We start from the raw sequence: 21,981 nt of genomic DNA on the forward strand, positions 1-21,981 counted from the left end.
GTGGTAATAATTGTCACGGTCATTAGCCTTTCTTGAGGGCTTTCTAGGTGCCTTTCTGCTTATGCCGGGCCTTCTTTTGGTGGAAAGGACCTTGTTCTGTGTTCTGAGCACACTGGGGAGCCATGGAAGGGTTTTGAACAGAGAGGGACAGGGTCAGATTTAGGATGGAGTACAGGGGTTGAGAGCACAGGCTGGGAAACCAGGGAGAAAGCCAGGGTGGGAGGGGAGGTGGGGAGGGGAGGCGGGGCGGGAGAGGATCAGGAAGCCCGTGGATGGGCAGAGAGGACTGCCGGTGGAGCAGGGGTGGGGAGCAGCAGAGGCCAGGGCCTGAGGGGCCTGGAATCCCAAGCTAAGGAGCCTGGCTCTTTCCTGAGGCCCGGGGGAAGCCACGGGTCAGATTTGAGGGTCCCTCTAGGTGCTGAGGGAGACAGATGGGAAGATGGGAGGCCGGGTAACAGGTGGGGTGCGTCCTCGTGGGAGAGGACAGCACTGGACCTGAGCCGCGTTGTAGGGAGGCTGGGGTGGAAACCCTGGTCCCATTAAGACTGAAGCACAGATTGGTGGATGTTTGGGAGCGAAGATCTGGCGGTCCTGGGTGTGTTCAGTCTGTGGGTGTGAGCCCCAGAGGCGCCAGCCGTACCTGCTGGGGGATGGAGCCCCTGCTGGACCCTGTCTTTGCAGCTCAGAGTCCAGAACGTGATTTCTCCCCCGCTGTTTACTTCCCTGTCACTGTCCATCTTGTCTTCCTCTGGCTTCCTCCCACTTACCTCCCTTCCCTCTGCCTGGGGCCCGGGCAGCCTGCCACCATCACATGCCAGGCAGTAATGTGTCCAACCCACCAGCTCCCCTGGGGCACGAGAGAAAGCTGATGCCCACGGTGTCCCCAGAGCCAGCTGCCACTTCTCTGGGGGCCACCGTAGCTCCTGACCTGCTGTCCGCAAATAACCCCAGGCCAGGAAAGGCGAAAGGCGCCTTGAGCTCCATGGCCCCTGTCCAGGCCTGTGGCTCCAGGTAGGGGCCCAGCTGGTGGCTGCCTTCCCCCCTTTCTCCCCTCTGCCCTGGGAACCTGAGACGAAGCAGCGGCCTCGGCGTCTGTCAGTCTGTTGGCTGCTGGTCCCTGAGGACGGAAGCAGAGGTCTCTGGGAGGGGACCAGGGCCTCGGTCAAGCCCCCAGGACTGGCTCCTGGGCCCCAGATAAGTGTACACGCAGTAGGTTCCTTTCTTGTTGAAGATCCGGAGCACTGAGGCCTTTCTTTCCTCTGTCATCTGGTGGGGACAAGGAGGGAACTGAGGCTGAGGGAGTGATATGAGGTGGCCTGGTGCTGGGGTTGGGGGGGTACTCGGTTTGCTAAAGGTGGCAGGTTGGTGGCTCCTTGGTTTGGAAAGGAGAGAGTGAGTGAGTGAGAGAGAGGGAGTGTGTGTGTGTGTGTGTGTTTGGGGCTGGCAGGCAGATACTGGTGGCTTTGAGCACTCCCTCAGGTGCCCAGGGCTGTCTGATTCAGCCCAGGTGACCTCAGCGCTGGGGCATGGGAGTGACGCAGGGGGCGGAGCCTCAGCTCCTCGCCTGCCTCCTGCCCCGCCCCGCCCCGCCAGGAGTGACGGTGGGTGGAGGGGCTGCCTCTGCTCAGCACGGGTGTCCTGAGTGTCCGGGCACAGGCCAGGGAGCTGTGCTCCTTCCAGAGTGGGCTCTGAGGGCAAGCTCGTGTCCTTTCCCCCAAAGACTGGGCTCCCTGGGGACATGGCCACCTCTTCCCCCTCAGCCTGGGCCCCAGGGCAGGTCTCGCCCCACCCGCCCTGGCTCCACCCTGTCAGAGCAGCCCGAGGGGCCTCAGAGGCGGGCTGTCCCGAGGGAAGGCGCTGAGGCCCAATCCCCCTCCCACTCTGACAGGCTCCTCTCTTGTCTTGCAGGCTGTGCTCTGTCCACCGCACCTCCTGCATGTCCTGCTGCCCTGAGCTGTCCCGAGCTAGGTGACAGCCTGTCACGCTGCCGCCATGAACGAGGTGTCTGTCATCAAAGAAGGCTGGCTCCACAAGCGCGGTAAGGGGCTGCTTTTGCCCACGGGATTGCGTGTCTCCCCTTTCCGCCCTGGCTCTCCTGGCAGCTGTGCCCTGAGAGGCAGAGGTACAGGGTCTTTACCACCTGAGGAGCCAGCATTCCAAGCCCTGTCTGCCTCCCTCCCTGCCCCTGGCCAGTAGCTCCTTACCAGCCCATTTCATGGGATCTTTGAAAGTAGTCTGGACAGAGGGACTGTGGCTGTGCCTGGGCCTGAGCCTCCAGGCCTAGCTGGACCTCCTGCATGAGCCTCCAGGCCAGGCCTCACGTTCTGCCTCTGCATTAGTTGATCCTGTTTGTAGCCCCATTTTATAGATGAAGAAACTGAGGCTCAGAGAGGGTCAGTCACTTAACGGAAGTAACACAGTGAGGTGATATTCAGCATTTATTCATTCAGCAAATACTCACGGAGTGTGTGGTATGCCGGGCTGGCCACCCCAGGCTCTGGGGACACTGTGGTGCCCTCATGGAGTTTGTGATCCATTGCACTCGGGGATGGGGACAAACAATAAACAGACATGATGTCAGGTGGTGGTAAGTGCTGTTGTGAAAAATAGGAGCTGTGAGGGGGAACGGGCTGGAGAAAGATGGGGTTCAGTGGAAGCGGCTCTGAGGAGGGGACAGTGAACAGAGGCCTGGAGGAGGTGAGGGAGCGAGCCACACGGATAGACAGGCAGGGGTGTTGCAGGGAACGAGACAGCACGGACAAAGGTGGGACTGTGCCTGGACCGGAGAGTTGACCGGTGTGGCTGGCGGAGAGCGAGCGAGGGCGAGCCGGAGGAGGTGGGCAGAGCGGCGACGCAGCATCAGACTCCATGGAAGGGCTTTAACTCTCCAGGCGTTCAGAAGCCCAGGATGTGGTGAGCCGGCACGTGACCCGGTCTGCTTGTGCTGTGGGCAGCTGAGAAATGCAGCCCCTGCCCCAGAACCAGCGCACTTAACGCCCGCGCTGCCGTGTGCAGGGGCAGCTAGGAAGAGGCACGTGCTGAGAGTCAGCTTGTCCAGGCACCCAGGAGCAAAGGAGGCAGACTGTCCTGGCTTCCGCGGACCTTCCCCTGCGGAGGGGGACGCCAGGCCTGGGGGTAGCCACTCTGTGCGCTTTCGTTCACTCAGCAGACGTGTGTTGAGCAGCTCCCGTGTTCCAGGCACTGTTCTAGGCGCTGGAGACACAGCAGTAAACCAGATGAGCCAGAAATCCCCATCCTTTTGTTGATGTCTTACATTGGCGGGGAGAGCCCATGGCACCTGAGTAGACAGGTGTGTGCAGTGGGTGGTGAGTGCCTCGGAGGAAAGCCAAGCAATGTGAGGAGGAGGAGGGGTGTGAGGGGGAGCTGTCCCAAACGGGGTGGTCAGCAAGGGCCTCACTGAGAAGGGGGGGGGTTGAATAAAGATCTGAAGGGACGCGAGGGAGTGAGCCCCACAGTTAACTGGGGCAAGGGCGAAGGGGACAGCCCATGAGTCTACAGAGGGGAGTAGGCCAGGCATGTTTAAAGGGGGCGAGGAGGCTGGTGGGGCTGGCCCTGCAGAAACTGCGAGAGGTGCCCGCCCATCCTGCCCTGTCCCAGCCCGCAGACGTGGAGCAGTGATGAGGGACGGAGGTGGCTCCCCAGGCCAGGCCTCCCCCATCACACTGAGCAGGGGAGAATCCTTTCCTGCTGCCCTTTCCAGGCAGGGTGGTACTGAAGACACCTTGGCCTACCCGCCCAGATTGGGCCCTGGGTTTGGGGCTGTTGATGGAGCTTTCTGAACCTTGGCAGGTGTCAACCCTGGCTCTGCCACTTCCTCTCAGTGTGACTGGGTAAGCTATGTCATCTCTCTGAGCCTTGGTTTCACATCTGTAAAATGGGTCAACAACCCAGGCCTCTGAGATTGTCAGCTTCATGAGGGCAGGGATTTTATCTGGCTTGTTCACTGAGATGTACCCAGTGCCCTAGAAAAGTGCTTGGCATGCAGTAGGCACTCGGTAACTGTTGAATGAACGTTTGGGATTGTGTGTGTGGATAGTGCGAGCGTGTTAGGGTGTGCCAGGGTCTCAGGCTCCTCAGTTTCCGTGGCCCGTGGCTCGCTAGGCTGGGTTGGCGGAGCCCTGATGGTGGCCCGAGAACTGTGGCCGGGGCAGGGCTTTGTCTCTGGCATTAATGCTGATGGCATTAAGTGGATCTCAGCCCCTCCTAGACCTTCAGTGTCTCCACTTACCTGCATGGACCCAGACAAGCTGCTGAGATGACCACCTGCCTTGGGTTTGTACCATAGCTACACACATGAGTGCGTGTCACTCCTGGGTCTCTCCAGTGCCTGTCATTCTGAGCAGCAACTGGTAGAGGTGGGTAAGGCGAAGTGGGCCCTGCAGCTGTTTGGACACCCCCGCTACCCCACCCCACCCCACCCCACCCCACCCCTGGTGGTTGAAATAACAGCAGCTCCGGCTTACTGTGTGCCCACTCTGCCGGGCCTGGGGCTCTGCTCTAGGCAGACCCAGTTTTGTTGCATTTCCATTACTGCCCCGTCAGGTGCGCACCGTCTCGCAGACTAGGAAGCTGAAGCTTGGCAGGAAGACTGACTTGCCTGAGGTCTCAGCAAGGAGGTGGTGGTGCTGAGGTTCAGGCTCCAACTCCTGAGACAGCTCCTGGCTCACATGCCGCCTCTTGCTCAGCAAGGTCCACTCAAGGAATGGGTCCCTTATGCCATGTGCGGGTGTCCTTTCTGACACAGCCTCAGCATACTCTCTGCCAGGCCCCACCAGGCCAGGCCCCGTCTGCCAGTTTAGAGGCAGACAGCATAGTGGTCAAGAACATGGACTCTGGACAGAGCAAACCTGGGTTTCAATCCCAGCTCTCCCAGCCAACAACTGTGAGCCTCAGGCAAGTAATGAAACCTCTTTGTGCCTCAGTTTCCTCATTTGTAAAATGGGATTGTTGTGAGGATATTTTTCCTTCTAGGTTTCTTTTTTTTTCTTAGCTTGTTATCGATATATAAAGCACCACAGGTAAGTGCCTGTATTATAAGCTTACCCCCAAACCTGTGTCCAGGTCAAGAAATAGTGTCAGTCAGTCCCCCGAAGCCCCTGTGCCTCTCCCAAGCAGTAATCACTCTCCCAACCTCCAGTAGAGTAGATGAATTTTTCTAGTTTTGTTTTTCTTTCTAAAATTGAGGTAAAATTTACATAACACTGAATTAACTGTTTTAAAGTGCACAATTCAGTGGCCTTTAGTACATTCACAGTGTTGTGTAACCACTACCTGTGTCTAGTTCCCAAACATTTTCATCTGCCTGAAAGAAGGCCCTGTACTTGTTAAGTAGTCAGTTCTCATTCCCCCTCCTCCCAGCCCCTGGCAGCCACCAATTTGTTTTCCATTTTTATGGATTTACTTATTTTGGACATTTCATATAAATGAATCATACAATATGTGGCCACAAAAGTCTGGTTTCTTTCACTTAGCATAACTTTTTTTAAAAAAAATAAATTTATTTATTTTTTTATTTTTGGCCGTATTGGGTCTTCGCTGCTGCGCATGGGCTTTCTCGATTTGTGGCGAGCGGGGGCTACTCTTCATTGTGGTGCGCGGTCTTCTCATTGCGGTGGCTTCTCTTGTTGTGGAGCACGGGCTCTAGGCGCGTGGGCTTCAGTAGTTGCGGCACGCGAGCTCAGTAGTTGTGTTGTGGCTCACGGGCTCTAGAGCACAGGCTCAGTGATTGTGGCGCACGGGCTTAGTTGCTCCGCGCATGTGAGATCTTCCCAGACCAGGGCTCGAACCCGTGTCCCCTGCATTGGCAGGCAGATTCTCAACTACTCCGCCCCCAGGGAAGCCCCCAGCATAATGTTTTTGAGGTTCATCCATGCTGTAGCACGTATCAGTACTTCATTCCTTTTTTTTTCTTTTTAAATTTATTTATTTATTTTTGGCTGCATTGGGTCTTTGTTGCTGCGCGCAGGCTTTCTCTAGTTGCGGCGAGCAGGGGCTACTGTTCGTTGCAGTGCGTGGGCTTCTCGTTGCGGTGGCTTCTCTTGTTGTGGAGCACGGGCTCTAGGTGTGCGGGCTTCAGTAGTGTGGCACGCAGGCTCAGTAGTTGTGGCGCGCAGGCTCAGTAGTCGTAGCACATGGGCTTAGTTGTTCCATGGCATGTGGCATCTTCCCGGACCAGAGCTCGAACCCGTGTCCCCTGCATTGGCAGGCAGATTCTTAACCACTGCGCCACCAGGGAAGCCCCTTCCTTCCTTTTTATAGCCAAACAATATTCCGTTGTATGAATATACCACATTTTGTTTATCCGTATGTCTGTTGATGGACATCTGAGGTATTTCTGCCTTTTGGCTATTGTGAATAGTGCTGCTATGAACATTTGTATACAAGGATTTGAGTACTTGTTTTCAATTTTGGGGGGGGTATACACCTAGGAGTGGAATTGCTGGGACGTATATATCTATTAGATTATATTATTTGTAATCTATTATATATAGTTAGATAATGTAGGTAAGAAATGTATAAAATTTGGGTCATACATTCTGTATGTGTAATCTACAATGTATTCTGTATTTAACTCTTTGAGGAAGCACCAAGCTTCCACAGGGTTGCACCATTTTGCATTCCCACCAGCAGTGCACTGGGTTTCCATTTCTCCACATCCTCACCCACACCTGTTCTTTTTCGTTTTGTGTTTTTGTTTTTGTTTTTTTTAATAAAAGCCATCCTGGTGGGTATTAAGTGGTATCTCGTTTTGATTTGCATTTCCCTAATGACTGATGATGTTGAGCATCTTTTTATATGCTTGTTGGCCATTTGTATATCTTTGGTGAGATGTCTAAGTCCTTCACCCTTTTTTCTCTTTTAAGATTTGGGTAAATTATTTTTATTTTTATGCCTATTCATATCTTGTTGTATTGATTATGTTATATATGTATTTTAAGATTTTAACTCTTCAAAAGTGTCAATACTGATTTTTGGCATATAGTTCATAGTTTATACAATCAAGTCTATCAAGTTTTTTTGCTCTTTAATTTTTTTTTTTTTACATCTTTATTGGAGTATAACCATTTTACAATGTTGTGTCAGTTTCTGCTGTATAACAAAGTGAATCAGCTATACATATACGTATATCCCCGTATCTCCTCCCTCTTGCGCCTCCCTCCCACCCCTCTAGGTGGACACAAAGCACTGAGCTGATCTCCCTGTGCTATGCGGCTGCTTCCCACTAGCTGTCTGTTTTACATTTCGTGGTGTATATATGTCAATGCTGCTCTCTCACTTCATCCCAGCTTACCCTTCCCCCGCCTTCACCCATTTTTTAATCAGACTGTGTTTTTGTTGCTTAGTTGTAAGAGTTCTTTATATATTCTGGATACTAGACTCTTATCAGGTATATGATTTGCAAATATTTCCACCCATTCTGTTTGGTTGTCTTTTTATTTTCTTGATAACATCCTTTGCACAAAAGTTTTTTATTTCAATGAGTCCACTTGATCTATTTTTTTCCTTTGTTGTCATATCTAAGAATCTGTTGCCAAGTCCAGTGTCACAAAGATTTACCCCAGTGTATTTTTCTAAGAGTTTTATAGTTTTAGCTCTTATATTTAGATAGATCCACTTTGAGTTAATTTTTTTATATGGTATATGGTATAGGGTTCCAACTCTGTTCTTTTGCATGTGGGTATCCAGTTGTCCCAGCATCATTTGTTGAAGAGACTGGTCTTCCCCCCTGGAATGGTCTTGGTATTGTTGTTGAAAGTCAGTTGCCCATAAGTAAGTAGGTTTATTTTTTGACTCTCAGTTCTACTCCATTGGTCTATATGTTTATCTTTATACCACAATGATTTGATTATTATAGCTTTGTAGTAATTTTTGAAATCAGGAAGTACGAGTCCTTTTACTTTGTTCTTCTTTTTCAACATTGCTTTGGCTGTTTGGAACCCCTTGCCACGTGAATTTGAATTCCATGTAAATTTGAGGGTTGACTCTTCCTCAACAGCAAAAAAGGCTATTGGAATTTTGACAGGGAATGTGTTGAATCTGTAGATGGCTTTGGATTGTATTGTAATCTTACTATCAGGTCTTCCAATCCATGAACACAGGATCTTTGAATTTATTTAGGTCTTTAATTTCTTTCAGCAGTGTTTGTAGTTTTTAGTGTATAAATCTTGGCCTCCTCGTGCTGTTGTAAATGGAATTGTTTTCTTAATTTCCTTTTTGGATTATTCGTTGCTGGTGTATAGAAACTGTTTGTTTTTGTGTGTTGCTCTTGCTGAATTTGTTAGCTCTAGTAATTGTTTTGTGGATTATTTGTGGTTTTCTGTATATAAGATCATGTTATCTGCAAATGAGATACTTTTACTTATTCCTTTTCAAGTTGGATACTTTTTATCTTTTTCTTTTTCTCTGGTTAGCACTTCCATTACAGTGTTTCATAGCAGTGGTGAAGGTGGACATCTTTGTCTTGTTCCTGATCTTAGGGGAAAGTTTTCATCCTTTCATCATTGAGTATGTTGTTAACTTGTGGGTTTTTCATAGATGTCCTTTGTCCTGTGGAAGAAACTCCCTTCTCTTCCTAGCTTACTTTTATTTGAAAGAGTGTTGGATTTTGTCCAGTGCCTTTTCTGTGTCAATCTGGATGACCTTGTGTTTCTTACCCTTCATGATATGTACTGCATTGATTGATTTTCATGTATTTGAACCACCCTGGCAGTCCTGGGATAAAACCCACTTGGTCATGGTATATAGTCCTTTTATTGTGCTGTTGAATTTGGGGTTTTGCTAGTTTCTGAACTTTACATACATGGAATCATTCAGTATCTGCATTTGAAAGAATTTAACAAGTTAAAACCTGTAAGATACTTAGGACAGTGCTTGGCAGGCACACAGTACCACTGTATAGTACTATCTGATCATCATCATTGATTAATGGATATCCTCATAAGAGGAAACAAAGACATAGAGAAGTGAGGTGACTTATTGGAGCCCACCCTGCCATCCTGCCTCTCCATGTGCTACGTGAGTGAAGGGCCTGGCACACTCTTTGCTTGCCCAGTGGACTGATGATAAAGAGTATTTATTGATTTATTGGTGTGCTGGGCCCTAGCTAGGCTGGGTGCTTTATGTTTGCTTTATATTTGAAATCTCATTTTTTTTTTTAGCAACTTGAGATATAATTCACATACCATACAATTCAGCCATTTAAAGTGTACAGTTCAGTGGCTTTTAGGGTATTTAGAGTTGTGCATCCATCACCACAATCGATTTCAGAACATTCTCACTACCCTAAAAAGGACTCCCCCTTGGCCATCACCCTACAGTCTCCCCCCAGACTCGCCCCCTCCTCAGCCATAGGCAACCACTAATCAACTTTTCATCTCTAAGTTTCCCTATTCTGGACATTTTATGTAAATGAAATCATATAATTTGTGATCCTTCGTGACAGGCTTCTTTCACTTAGCATAAGGTATGATTCATCAACCTTGTAGCATGTATTAATACTTCATTTCCTTTTTTTTTTCTTTTGGCCTCATTGCACGACATGAGGGATCTTAGTTCCCCAATCAGGGATTGAACCCGTGCTCCCTGCACTGGAAGTGTGGAGTCCTAACCACTGAACCACCAGGGAATTCCCAATATTTCATTTCTTTTTATGACTAATTTTAATATTCCATCATACGGATATGTCATGTTTTGTTTATCCATTCATTAGTTGATGAACTTTTAGCGTTTCCACTCTTTGTTTTAAGATTTATTATTTATTTATTTAATTTATTTTTTTTGGCTGTGTCGGGTCTTAGCTGCAACTGCAGCACACCGGATCTTCGTTGAGGCGTGTGGGATCTTTTGTTGCAGCACACGGGCTCTTGCGATGCGGTGCTGGGCTTCTCTCTAGTTGTGGCGTGCGGGTTTTCTCTTCTCTAGTTGTGGTGCACGGGCTCCCGGGCGCGTGGGCTCTGTAGTTTGCGACACGCAGCCTCTCTAGTTGAGACGCTCGAGCTCAGTAGTTGTGGCACGTGGGCTTAGTTGCCCCGCGGCATGTGGGATCTTAGTTCCCCAACCAGGGATCAAACCCGCGTCCCCTGCATTATAAGGTGGATTCTTTACCACTGGACCACCAGGGAAGTCCCTCCACCCTTTACTATCATGAATAATGTTGCTGTGGACATTTATGTTTTTTGTGTGGATATATGTTGCACCATCTTATTTTAGTCCTTAGCAGCCCTCCGAGGAGTGGGTCCTTATAGTGTGCACCTGTGTGTATGTGTGTACAGGGTGCCTGGATATTCACGGTTAGAAAAAATGGAAGGGGTCAAGGAGCATTTGGAGGGCACAGCAACAGTTATACCCCGCCTGGCACAGTGTTTTGACATTTGATCCGCCTGCACAGCTGTACTGGTGAATACCCGCCCATGGGATTTGGCCTTACAGGGCCACAGGGCATGTGTGTTTGGAAGCCTGGGCCTCCCCTGGGACTGGGCCACGCGCTGGCAAGGATGGCTCGCTGCTGGACACACGCTGAGGCAGCTGGTGCCCTGAGGCACTGCGGCAGGCCCCTTCCTGCCAGGCATGACCTCTGGATCACTGGGCCCAGCCCAGTGCCCAGCCTGCATTAGCAGGGGCCATCTCGAGGGTTTCTCCATGAGAAGCACCCTCCTGCCCACCCTCTTGTCCATCCTTCTCCCAATGTGGTGCCCCTTGTGAGGCGCTGCCACACTGGGCTGGCTGCCCTGACCGCTGTCCCTCCCACCCTGCCTTCGTACAGGTGAATACATCAAGACCTGGCGGCCCCGGTACTTCCTGCTGAAGAGCGACGGCTCCTTCATTGGATATAAGGAGCGGCCCGAGGCCCCTGACCAGACCCTGCCCCCCTTAAACAACTTCTCTGTCGCAGGTGCGTCTCAGGGGCTCAGAGAACGGCTGGCAGGTATTGGGGACACGTGGGCTTGATCATTCTTGGGCTGTGGGCCTGTCTGGAGCCTGTTTGCCCTCAGATCTGTTTCCCACCCTTTCCCTGCTCCACCTCTGTGTTACTGGGCCTGGGGGGTGTACCGGTCAGCAGTGGAGAGCGGGAAGAAGAGAGAAGTTGGGGCACTTTCTGGCCTCTGTCCCCTCTGTGCTACCCGAAGTGGTGCCTTCTTGCCAGACCCTGACCAGTGAAAGCTTGGCCGGTGCAAAGCCCTTGCCTGGGCCTCACAGAACCTGCCCTCAGCCCACTGCCACCACCTTCCTTCCCCACTGACCTGATTGGTCACCACATCCTTGTCCCACCTCCTTAGAACATTTCAAAGACACTCACCTCCACCGCCACCTCATAGCCCAGACCACTGTCCCCTCCCCGCTAGCTCCCTGCTCTAGCCTCTTCCCCAGCCTCACCTCTCGAGGCCACCCCACCTGCTTGCTCTGCAGTCCAGCCCCACGCCCCTCCCTGTCCTGCTTAAAGCCTTGTCCTGGTGGCTTTCCTGTGTGTTGGTGACCCCCACGTGGCTGTTCCCAGCCCTGGCTTCCCTCCTGAACTCTCCCCACCTGTGCCAAGGAGCTTCCTGCATGTTTCTCCCTGGGATGCCCACCGTGGGATGCCCAGCGTGTCCCAAACTGGCCTTTGAGCCTCCTCTCCCTCCCCAACCTTCTCCTACTCCCCATCTCCTTCTCTGGGAGGGCCCTGTTGCCCCCTCATCCTCAGGCCAGAGGCCAGGGCGTCGTCCCAGGAGCCTCTCTGTACCTCCTCTGTGGCCCATCTACCTGCCTTTCCCTCCCCTCCCCTGCCCCACTCTGGTGTAGCCCCAGCCTCCTGGGCTCCCGGCCTCCATTCTCTCTCACCCTCTACACGGCAGCCAGAGGGATCTGTCTAAATCTGTTCACGTCCCTTCCCTATTTAAAGCCTTCCATGGCTGCCTGCTGCCCTCAAGACAAAGTCCAGATTCCTCGCCATGCCCCCTGAGCCCCGCAGGCTGGCCTCTGCTCACCTCTCCAGCCTCTCACTTCTCCCCGCCTCACACGGAATTTGCTCTTCCCTAAGTAAGCTGGGCCCTTTCTCACCTCTAGGCTTCTGTATACGACGCACCCTTCTGCCTTCAGAGCTCAATGCAGAGATGCCCCTTCCTCAGGGAAAGCGTCCTGAGCCCCTGGACTGGGTTGGCTGCCTCTTGGGCTCCCCACCCCGGTCACAGCCCTGACCACTGAGCCGTCACTGGAAGGGCTGTCTCCCCTCCACGTATGCACACTGGACCTGGAGCCCTGCGGGTCAAGGCCAGGGCTGTCTCGGTCACTAAAGTGTCATGGGGCTTGGCACACAGGAGGTGGCTTGGGGAATGTGGGGTGCAGACTGGCAGGGCTGTCCCTTTACCCTCCCTGCTCACGTCCCTCGTCTGCAGAATGCCAGCTGATGAAGACCGAGAGACCGCGGCCCAACACGTTCGTCATACGCTGCCTGCAGTGGACCACAGTCATCGAGAGGACCTTCCATGTAGACTCTCCGGATGAGAGGCAAGTCTGGACCTCTGTGTGGCGGCCCTTTGAGAGGGGCCAGGCTCTGTGTGAGGAGAAGGGGCGCAGATGGACAGATTGCCCTGAGCCCCTCCTTGGGAGTTTCCCATCTCAGCCCTTTTGCCAGCTAGGACGTGCAGGGCTTCTCAGCCCACAGACTCCCGCCCACACCGCCCCGTGTCCTCAGACTGGGGGCTGCATTGGCATCGCGGCGGGGCTTGTTAACAGTGAGGCGCTCTGGGCCACGTCGGGGCCTCTGATTGTCTGGAGATCTGCAGAGGGCCAGGGAGCTGCATTTTTAATGAGCATCTCCGTTGATTTTGAGGCAGGTGGTCTAGAGACTCCGTTTTTTAAAGGATCAGTTTAATAATCAGAAGACATACAGATTCACCTAGTTGAGAAATCAAACAGCAGAAGGAGGTGTCTAGTGAAAGCTTCACTCTCACTGGAGCCCCGTAATACGCCCCCATCCCCGACCCGCAAGTTAACTGCTGTTCTTCTGTATCCTGCAAGCGCTCCCTCACCGTGAACGCGGACAAGCTCACTCAGATAGGACTTCGGTGCCCTGCTCCCCTTGTTTTTTCTTTTTACACAAAAGGTGGCATTGTACCCAAACTGTTGTGAACTTGCTTTTTATTTAATGTGTGTTGGGGACTCTCTCAACTTCAGTATATATAGAGTTGCTGCTGCTGCATTTTTTTTTTAACAGCTGCACGTCTGTGTCCCCAAGTTTGTTTAGCAGTTCTTTATTCATGGTGGCTGGGGTTGTTTCAGCCTTTTGGGCTCATTAGAATAATGAGATAATTGTAATTAGATAAGCAATAATTAGATAAGCAGTACCTTGTGCTTATCTTGTTCGACATACTTGTAGTTAAATCTGTAAGATGAATTCTTAGATGTAGGATTGCTGGGTCACAGGGGAATATTCATTTGTAATTTTGAAAAATGCTTCTTTTAGGCCATGTCTAAGAGTGTCCTCACAGCCTTGTGTTTTCAAACGCTTGGATTTTTACCAAACGTTTGGTGAGTTTGAGCGTCCTTTCATGTGTTCAGGGGCCATGTGAGTTTCCCTTTCTGAACTGTCTGTTCATATCCTTTGTATCATATCATATTCATATCCACTTCATATCATATTCATTCCTGAAAGCTCTTTATAAGAGAGCTTAGATCTTTGTAATGAGTAGCAAATATTTTTCCCTCACTTTGTCCCTTTGGCCTTCACTTTGAGAAATATTCCTTTAGCTTGTCTGTGGGGTGAGGATTCAGCTGATCCTCTGGAGAAACCTGAAACAGTGCCATCCAAGAGAAGTTTCTGCCATGATAGAAATGTTTAACAGCTGTGGTGTCCAAGAGGGTAGCCACTACTCACATGTGCCTGTTGAGCATTTGAAATGTGAAATGTGGCTAATGAGACTGAAAATGGAATTTTGTATTTTATTTAATTATCTTTAAATTTTAAATAGCCCCATATGGCTAGTGGCTACCTTTATGGACAGTGCATTTCTAGAGCATACACAAAACGGTATCATAAGATATATTACTGTAATCTATACTGTAATTGTCATTGCAAAGCTTCCCAAGATTAAAGCTATATCGCCCCACCATGGGGAACAGGATGACCATCTCAGGCCAGCTGAGGTGTTACTCAGATGAAAACTGGGCACAGAAACATGGACTGCCAGTAGAAGCAAATTGAGACCAGTAGGTGCATAGGGTCTAGGTGTTGGGTTGAGTTTTGAGGAATGGGTAGGAGTTGGCCATGGAGATAGGAAGAAGAAGGTGGCTTCAGGAAAAGGGACCAGCATGTGAAAAGGCCTGGAGGCGAGGCAGCTTGTCATTCCAGGGACAAGAGGGTTAAGCATCACTAAAGAATCAAGGGCCAGGGGTCTTGGAAGAGGGGAAGTGGAGGCCTTGAAGCTGGCAAGCTCAGCTGGCGCCTGGACTCCAGATGGAGGTCCCCACAGGGCTTGGCAAGCAGTGAATCAATTGGGGTTTGTCACAGGGTTGCTAAAAGATTCAGGGGGATGATAAACAGGAAGCCCTTGACTCAGCAGTACCTGGCACACACTTCGCAAGCCTGGAGAAGGAGCAGTGGGGAGCTGGCAAAACGTTTTAGTAGGCAAGAGACCTGCTGTAGTTTCCATTATAGGAAGATACCATGCTCTTTGGCGTGGGGAAGAATCCCTTTACTAAGGCTGTGCGGGCTAGAGAGCCCCCAGCTTCCTCCTCCTCTTCGTACCTGCCCCTGCCACTGGAAAGAAATCTGATAGGATTGCTCTGAGACCAAACCCCAGGTTGCTGACCTTAACCCCAGGGAAGGTGTGAGCCAGAAACCCAGAAGAGAGGGGCTGCTCTGCTCATGGCTGTCCTCACTGCCCTGCCCAGGCCTGAGCCTGGGGAGGGGTGGGGGGCGGGGTGAGGACCGACAGGGGCCACGCTGGTGACTGGTGGTTGCCTGGATGCTGCAGCGGCCTGCTCACTTCCTCCCCCAGTCGGCTCTCCCCAGGGCAACTCGAGCGATTCCCCTACTCCCTGCCCCAACTTGTTGTTTCAGGTGGACAGAACAGTTAAAAGAACAGTATCGTAACTGAGCAGCTAGATACCCTGCACCTAGGTTCAGCAATTCAACATCTGCCATGTTTACCTCATCTGGCTGTGTTTTTTTGTTGTTGTTGTTTTGTTTTTGCGGTACGCGGGCCTCTCACTGTTGTGGCCTCTCCTGTTGCGGAGCACAGGCTCCGGACACGCAGGCTCAGCGGCCATGGCTCACGGGCCCAGCCACTCTGCAGCATGTGGGATCCTCCCGGACCGGGGCACGAACCCATGTCCCCTGCATCGGCAGGTGGACTCTCAACCACTGCGCCACCTGGGAAGCCCCCGTGGCTGTGTTTTATGCTGCATCTTGAACTTCTGTTCGTACTTTGTGACACGTTTCTCCTTAATACATCAGCAGGCATGTCCTAAGAATAAGGACTTTCTTCTACAGAATCCTGGTGCCCTTATCATGCCTGAGATGATCATTGATAATATGTATTTACTAACATCCTCTCTAGATCTGTGCCGTAGTTGAATTTCCCCAGTTGTCCTCAAAATGTTGTTTTTCAGACCAGGATTTGAAAAACCAAGGTACATGTTGTCTCTGGCCTATTTTAATCTAGTTCAGCCTTTGTCTTTCTTCCCCGACCATGACATTAATTTTTTTTTTTTGACAAGCCAGACTAGTTGTCTTGTAGGTTGTCCCATACTCTGGATGTGTCTTATTTTTGCTTTTTGGCACTGTTTTCTTTGTTCCTCCGTGCCTGTATTTCCTGTAAAACAGAAATAAGGTCTGAAGCACAGTTGGCAAACTATTGCCTGGCCTCCTCTTTTTTTTTTTAAATTAATTAATTAATTTTTGGCTGCATTGGGTCTTTGTTGCTGCACGCGGGCTTTCTCTAGTTGTGGCGAGCGGCGGCTACTCTTCATTGCGGTGTGCGGGCTTCTCATTGCGGTGGCTTCTCTTGTTGTGGAGCATGGGCTCTAGGCGCACGGGCTTCAGTAGTTGTGGCACATGGGCTCAGGAGTTGTGGCTCGCAGGCTTTAGAGTGCAGGCTCAGTAGTTGTGGCACATGGGCTTAGTTGCTCCACGGCATGTGGGATCTTCCCGGACCAGGGCTCGAACCCGTGTCCCCGGCATTGGCCGGCAGATTCTTAACCACTGTGCCACCAGGGAAGTCCCTGGCCTCCTTTTTTTTTTTTTTTTTTTTTTTCTGCGGTACGTGGGCCTCTCACCGCTGTGGCCTCTCCCACTGCGGAGCACAGGCTCCGGATGCACAGGCCTAGTGGTCATGGCTCACGGGCCCTGCCGCTCCGCGGCACGTGGGATCCCCCCGGACCGGGGCACGAACCTGTGTCCCCTGCATTGGCAGGTGGACTCTCAACCACTGCGCCACCAGGGAAGCCCCCTGGCCTCCTATTTTTATAAATAAAGTTTTATTGGAACATACCACACCCGTTTATTTACCAATTATCTATGACTGCTTTTGCTGTCCTGTGGCAGAATTAAGTAGTGACCAAGCTGTGACAGGGACTGTGTGATCTGCAAGCCCTAAAATATTTATTATTTGACCCTTTCCAGGAGAAGTTTGCAGACCCTTGGTCTTGGCAGGTATACTTAATAGTGCATCACATTAGTGTGATCTTTTTAATGTAAATCTTGTCTTGTAATTTCTCTGTTTAGGACTCTTGGTGGCTTTTAGTTCCACTTGGAGTAAACTCCAAAGTCGATGCTCTACAAAGTCCTACGTGATCTGACCTCCTCTCCAGAATCATTTCCTACCACCAATTCCCTCAACTTCAGCCACCCTGGTCTCCATGGTGTTCCTTAAACATGCCAAGCACACTTCCTACCTCAGGACCTTTGCACTTGCTGTTTCCTTTGTTTAGAATCCTCTTCCCCCACATACCATTACAGTTCTCTTTCTAACTTTGTGAGGTCTCTGCTCAAATGCCACCTTCTCAGAGTGTCCTGCTCTGCCTTCCATGACTGTTACCTTACTCTGCTTTACTTTTCTTCATAGCACCTACCCTACCTGGTGTGACATTTTCTTTTTTTCTTCTTTTTTTTTTCGGCCATGCAGTACAGCTTGCAGGATCCTAGTTCCCCAACCAGGGATCGAGCCCGTGCCCTGCAGGGGCCTGCAGTTGAAGCGTGGAGTCCTAACCACTGGACCACCAGGGAATACCTGACATTTCCTATTTATTTATTTATTTGTGCCGGGAATATAACTAGGTGTTCAGTAAGTGTTTGTTGAATGAATAAAAGAATAATTAGAACGAATGCTCTGTTGAGCCAGACCTTACTCTAAGGTCTTTACATATATTAACTCATTGATCCTCACAACGTTTCCAGGAGGGAGTTCCTCACCTGCTAAAGAGGCATAATGATGGTGAGGCTGAGGCACAGAGTGTCACAGAATAAAAGAAAGAAGAAGATCTGAAGGGCCTGGGTTTTCCCTACCAGGCAGGGCTGGACCTGGGTCAGCCAAGTCAGCCCGTCTGAGAGTGTCTGAACAGAGGGCGACCCCAGATGCCCTCCAGCTGTGAACACCCCTCTGGTTCAGAGGAGGGCCCTTGTTAGGGAGAGAGGTTCCCACCTGCCATCAGACCAGCAGTCAGCTGTTACTTCTGAGGCCGTGACGAGGACAGGCCTGTGCACTAAGGGCAGCTCGGCCGCCTCCAGTGCACCGAGCTTCCCTCCAGGGTGCAGTTCGTTCTGCTCAGCAGGGTAGCCCAGGGCTGGGGCCCAGGGTCTGGAGTCAGACCAGCCACTGTGCCACTTCTGCAGTGGAGCTCAGTTCCCTGGCTGTCGTGAGGAACGGAGAGGACATGGGTGTGGATGCGCCTGGCCTGGGCGCCCCATGGAATCGCACTTGTTGGTGCCTTTTTCCTCCTCCGTCTCCTGTGCCACCGGCTCCTTTTGCCCTGGTACTGCCATAGCCCCCTCTTGCTTCCTGTCTCGACTCCCAGTCCGTACCCCACACAGCAGCTGCCTACTTAAAGCCGAAATCAGATCCTGTCATCCCCCCTGATAAACCCTTCCAGGGCTTCCTGTGATGTTAAGGATCAAGACATAAGTCCCTCGCACAGTGGCTCGTGGAGCCGGGTGTGGCCTGTCCTCCCTCCTACCCTCATCCCTTCCATTCCTCTCTCTCTGTTGGCCCCAGACATGCTGGCACCTGCTGTGCCTTCCACAGACACCCCAGGCTCCCTCCTCGGGCCCTTGGCCATGCTGGTCACTCTGCCTGTATTCTTTTCCCTCTTGGCACTTCGCAGGCCTACCTCCTTCCCTCCATTTCATTTATTTCACAGCTAAGTCCCTGTTCTTGGCACTGGGGATGTGCCACGTTCCAGGGGTGTCTTCCAGATCCCGGCTTACATGCCACCTCCTCAGAGCGGCCTTCCCTGACCACCCTCTGAGAAGGGGCTTCCTCTCCAGCCCCTGCCTTGGAGCCTTGACATACTTGTCTTCTCCCTTAGGCCTGGAGCTCCAATGGGGCTTGTTCCCTGCTGCACCCTCAGCACCCAGAATAAGGCCTGGCACATAGAAGACACTCGGGAGGGATTTGCAGCCTGGCTGGGTGAATTCTCATAACCCTTTGAGGTGTTTACTCTGTGCCTGGCACTGTCCTGAGCGCTTTGTATCGTGTGCTCCCTCACGCGACCCTCTGGTCCCCGCTCCACGTGTCAGCCCACTGAGGCACCGGAAGGTCAAGTGGCCTGCCCGGTGTTGCCTCTGGGAAGGGGCAGGACTCCCGACAGGCGGCTTTCCTTCGCCCGCTTCTGGGCTCCTGGGCATGGTGGCCCTTATTCCCTGAGCCTTCCCGCGAACTTGCCCTGCTTGATCCTCCGAGGCCTGGTGGGCCTGGTCTGGGAGGAAGCTGCAGCTCATCAGGGCGGGCAGTGTGGTGCCGGGGCCGGTGGGGAGCCCAGGCACGGGGCTCAACTCCGCTGCCTCCTAGCCTCGTGACCTCCGCAGGTGACCCCCCCTCCATGTGCCTCAGTTTCCTCATCAGAAGCACCGCCCCTCCCCCTCCAGCCCTCTTGAGGAGCATGGAATGCGGTGGTGTGCGTTATTTTTCTCTGCGTGTCCCTCGGGGCAGGAGGCTCTTTCCCCTGGGGGCTCTCCTTTGAGGGGTGGAAGGCACGTCAGCCCCGGCCCTGGGTAGGAGCTCCCCTCTGCCCCAGACACCATGTTGCAAACCCTTGGGGAGTATCCTGGACGGAGGCCCTTGCTTTTTCTCTGCAATTCTGAGTGCTGCAACCTTGCCACCTCGGTCCAGTTGGAACAGGATCGGGGGCTTGTCGGGCAGCGGGAGAGTTACCCCCGACCAGCCTCCTGCATCTCCGTGGGTTCTGGCTCCAGATGGGATGAGTCCAGGTCTCACCAGTGTCTTTAGCCCCGTCCTTGAGTCAAGCACTTTCTCTGGGTGCGGGCTTTGCACACAGCAGCTCACTAGCGTCTCAGTGCCCCCAGGTACCAAGGAGGGGGCGAGCTGGGAGGCCTGGGCTTGCCCAGGTGGCAGAGTTGCTGTTTGAGCCCCAGCTCTGCTGCCCAGAGAGGCCCCACAGAGCTGCTTCTGGTGCTCCCTCTGTGGTGTGGAAGCTCCAGTCTCTCGTTCATTCAGGCTGCTGTTGATGGACTGCGTTCTCCCTTACAAACAAAGATGATAGCACACTACGTATCTTGGTCTGCAAGTTGCTTTTTTTTTTTTTTTTTTTTTTTTGCGGTACGCGGGCCTCTCACTGTTGCGGCCTCTCCCATTGCGGAGCACAGGCTCCGGACGCGCAGGCTCAGCGGCCATGGCTCCCGGGCCCAGCCGCTCCGCGGCATGTGGGATCTTCCCGGACAGGGGCACGAACCTGTGTCCCCTGCATCGGCAGGCGGACACTCAAGCACTGCGCCACCAGGGAAGCCCTGCAAGTTGCTTTTTTTATGTGACAGTCCCTTGAGGTCTGTATATGTGAGGTATATACGTATTTTTTTCTTTTTAGTATATTCTGCACTTCTTAGGAGATTGGTGATTTTTTTTTTTCAGTCCACGGTCATATACCCAAAGTCAACATTTTAAAATTTCTAAGAGGACAGTTATGATTGGATAAAGCCCATCACGAGATACGCTCCCCCACCCCTATTTTTATGAAAAACAGGAATATTAATGTAGGGATAGGGATTTGTACTGTTATTTGTTCCAAAGAGGGCATGGGTAAAACGCGTTGAGAAATGCCAACCTGAGGCAGTGGGTCAAGGAGGGAAGAGGCTCGTGCTGCTCTGCCTGGGTGTGCGCTGGGCTTGGGGCCACTCGGGGTTTGGGTTGCCAGTCATTCCCCAGATACTTACCGAGTACCCGCCGGGGTGCTGGTCACACCATGTATGAACAGACCAAATCCCTGGCCTCGTGCGGGGACGTGGACATATGTGGCTTAAGGGGCCCTCAGGCTCTGCTCAGGCTTGGGGAGGGCTGGTGTGCCAGCACCTGATATTTGTGCTCATGGTACACATGCATCTGTCTTAGGAAGCGTGATCTCATGTGAGTGAGGCCACTTGGACAGGCAGAGCTTCTAGGTGAGAACTGGGACCCATTGGCTTGGTTGCTGCTTTGCTCAGCGAGGCACGGAGCTCAGCCAGAACTGTTCACGTGGCTTTTATAGACCTAAGCAAAATCCATAGGGGGTTCAACAAGTATTGGGCTCAGCCACCTAAAATTGTGTGGTGGGTCCCAAATAATGGGGAGGTGTAGACAATTTAGTATCGTTCAGCTTCATATTTTTTTCTTTTTTGGTGTGTGGTCTTTTTTACTTTTTTCTCCTAGATGCATTTTCCCTTTCTACAGAAAGAACTTTAGCAAGTATCAAAAGAAAATTATTTCCCAGCAAGTTCTAAATCCTGAGTGACAGAACTAGTGTATTGTTCTTAAACCCGTCTGCCTTCTGCTGGGACCTGCTTCCGTGTCCGCCACCTTCTCTCCCCCGTCCCTGCCCCACCAGGATGGTCCCTGACCTGTCCTCCCAGCAGACGGGCACCTCCAGGGAGTCATGTCGGTCAGCTCTTGCTTTGTAAGATCTCCAGCTTTTTTGGCTAATGAATGCCTCCTTCTGCTCTTGATTCTCTTTTGCAGGACACTGGTCACTTGCACACGTGAGCTTGTCATTCGTTCTGAGGGGCTCGGAGGAGCGCTGTCTCTCATTCAGGGTTCAGGGTGGCGGCTTATTTTCAAGGGGCTGTGAAGAAAGGCAGTCTCCCCTCTAGTCACGTAATTGCTGCCTGGCTTCAAGTGGCCCTCAGGTCAGGCCCCTTCTGGGACACAGATTGTCTCTGTCCTTATTCTGCTATTGCCCTCTCCCACCCACCACAGCCAGAGGGTCTGTCAAATTTCAGTCTGGTCCCTCCAGCTCCACTAGGTCAGACACATCTCGACAAAATGCCGGAAGGTGTTTGGCCATTTGCTCGCCCATCGTGGGGCGTGGGGCTTGGGGCTTGGCCTTTCCTGCCCCAAGGCACAGGCGCCCCAGGACTCTTAGCTCCCTGGACGTGTCCCCGCACAGGGAGGAGTGGATGCAGGCCATCCAAATGGTTGCCAACAGCCTCAAGCAGCGGGGTCCCGGCGAGGATCCCATGGACTACAAGTGTGGCTCCCCCAGTGACTCTTCTGCAGCCGAGGAGATGGAAGTGGCAGTCAGCAAGGCACGGGCCAAGGTGGTAAGTGCTGGGAAGGCAGGTGGCCGGCGGTTGGGGCCTGCCAGTATGTGAGCACCCCTCTCCCTCTCAACCCTGGCCCTGCCGCCCTTGATTTCCATACCGAGAGCACGGGCCCAGCCAGGACCCTTCATGACTGCCCTGTAGACTGGGTGATTTCAGGTTGTAGATGCCCCGGTGCTGCTCTGGGCCCACAGGGTGAGGGGCAGCCTTATCCCGGGGGGTTGTGAAGACCCGTCTAC

General features: G+C 52.1%; 1 protein-coding gene across 2 annotated transcripts in view; it reads left to right on the plus strand.

Annotated features, from left to right (window-relative positions):
- Window positions 1-1,911: 1,911 nt before the first annotated feature.
- Window positions 1,912-21,981, plus strand: part of AKT2 (AKT serine/threonine kinase 2) — a 29,582-nt gene continuing 9,512 nt past the window's right edge. The window contains exons 1-4 of one of the 2 annotated variants that reach the window (XM_060083280.1): window positions 1,912-2,038; window positions 10,784-10,912; window positions 12,393-12,508; window positions 21,593-21,742. In XM_060083280.1, the coding sequence (XP_059939263.1) occupies window positions 1,993-2,038; window positions 10,784-10,912; window positions 12,393-12,508; window positions 21,593-21,742 (441 nt within the window). In that variant the 5' untranslated portion in view covers window positions 1,912-1,992. Of the gene's footprint in view, window positions 2,039-10,783; window positions 10,913-12,392; window positions 12,509-21,591; window positions 21,743-21,981 lie in introns of those variants that run through there. The other variant, XM_060083279.1, reaches the window with a different exon arrangement.

The sequence above is a fragment of the Mesoplodon densirostris genome, chromosome 19 (genome assembly GCF_025265405.1).
Source record: "Mesoplodon densirostris isolate mMesDen1 chromosome 19, mMesDen1 primary haplotype, whole genome shotgun sequence".
Lineage (NCBI taxonomy): Eukaryota > Metazoa > Chordata > Mammalia > Artiodactyla > Ziphiidae > Mesoplodon > Mesoplodon densirostris.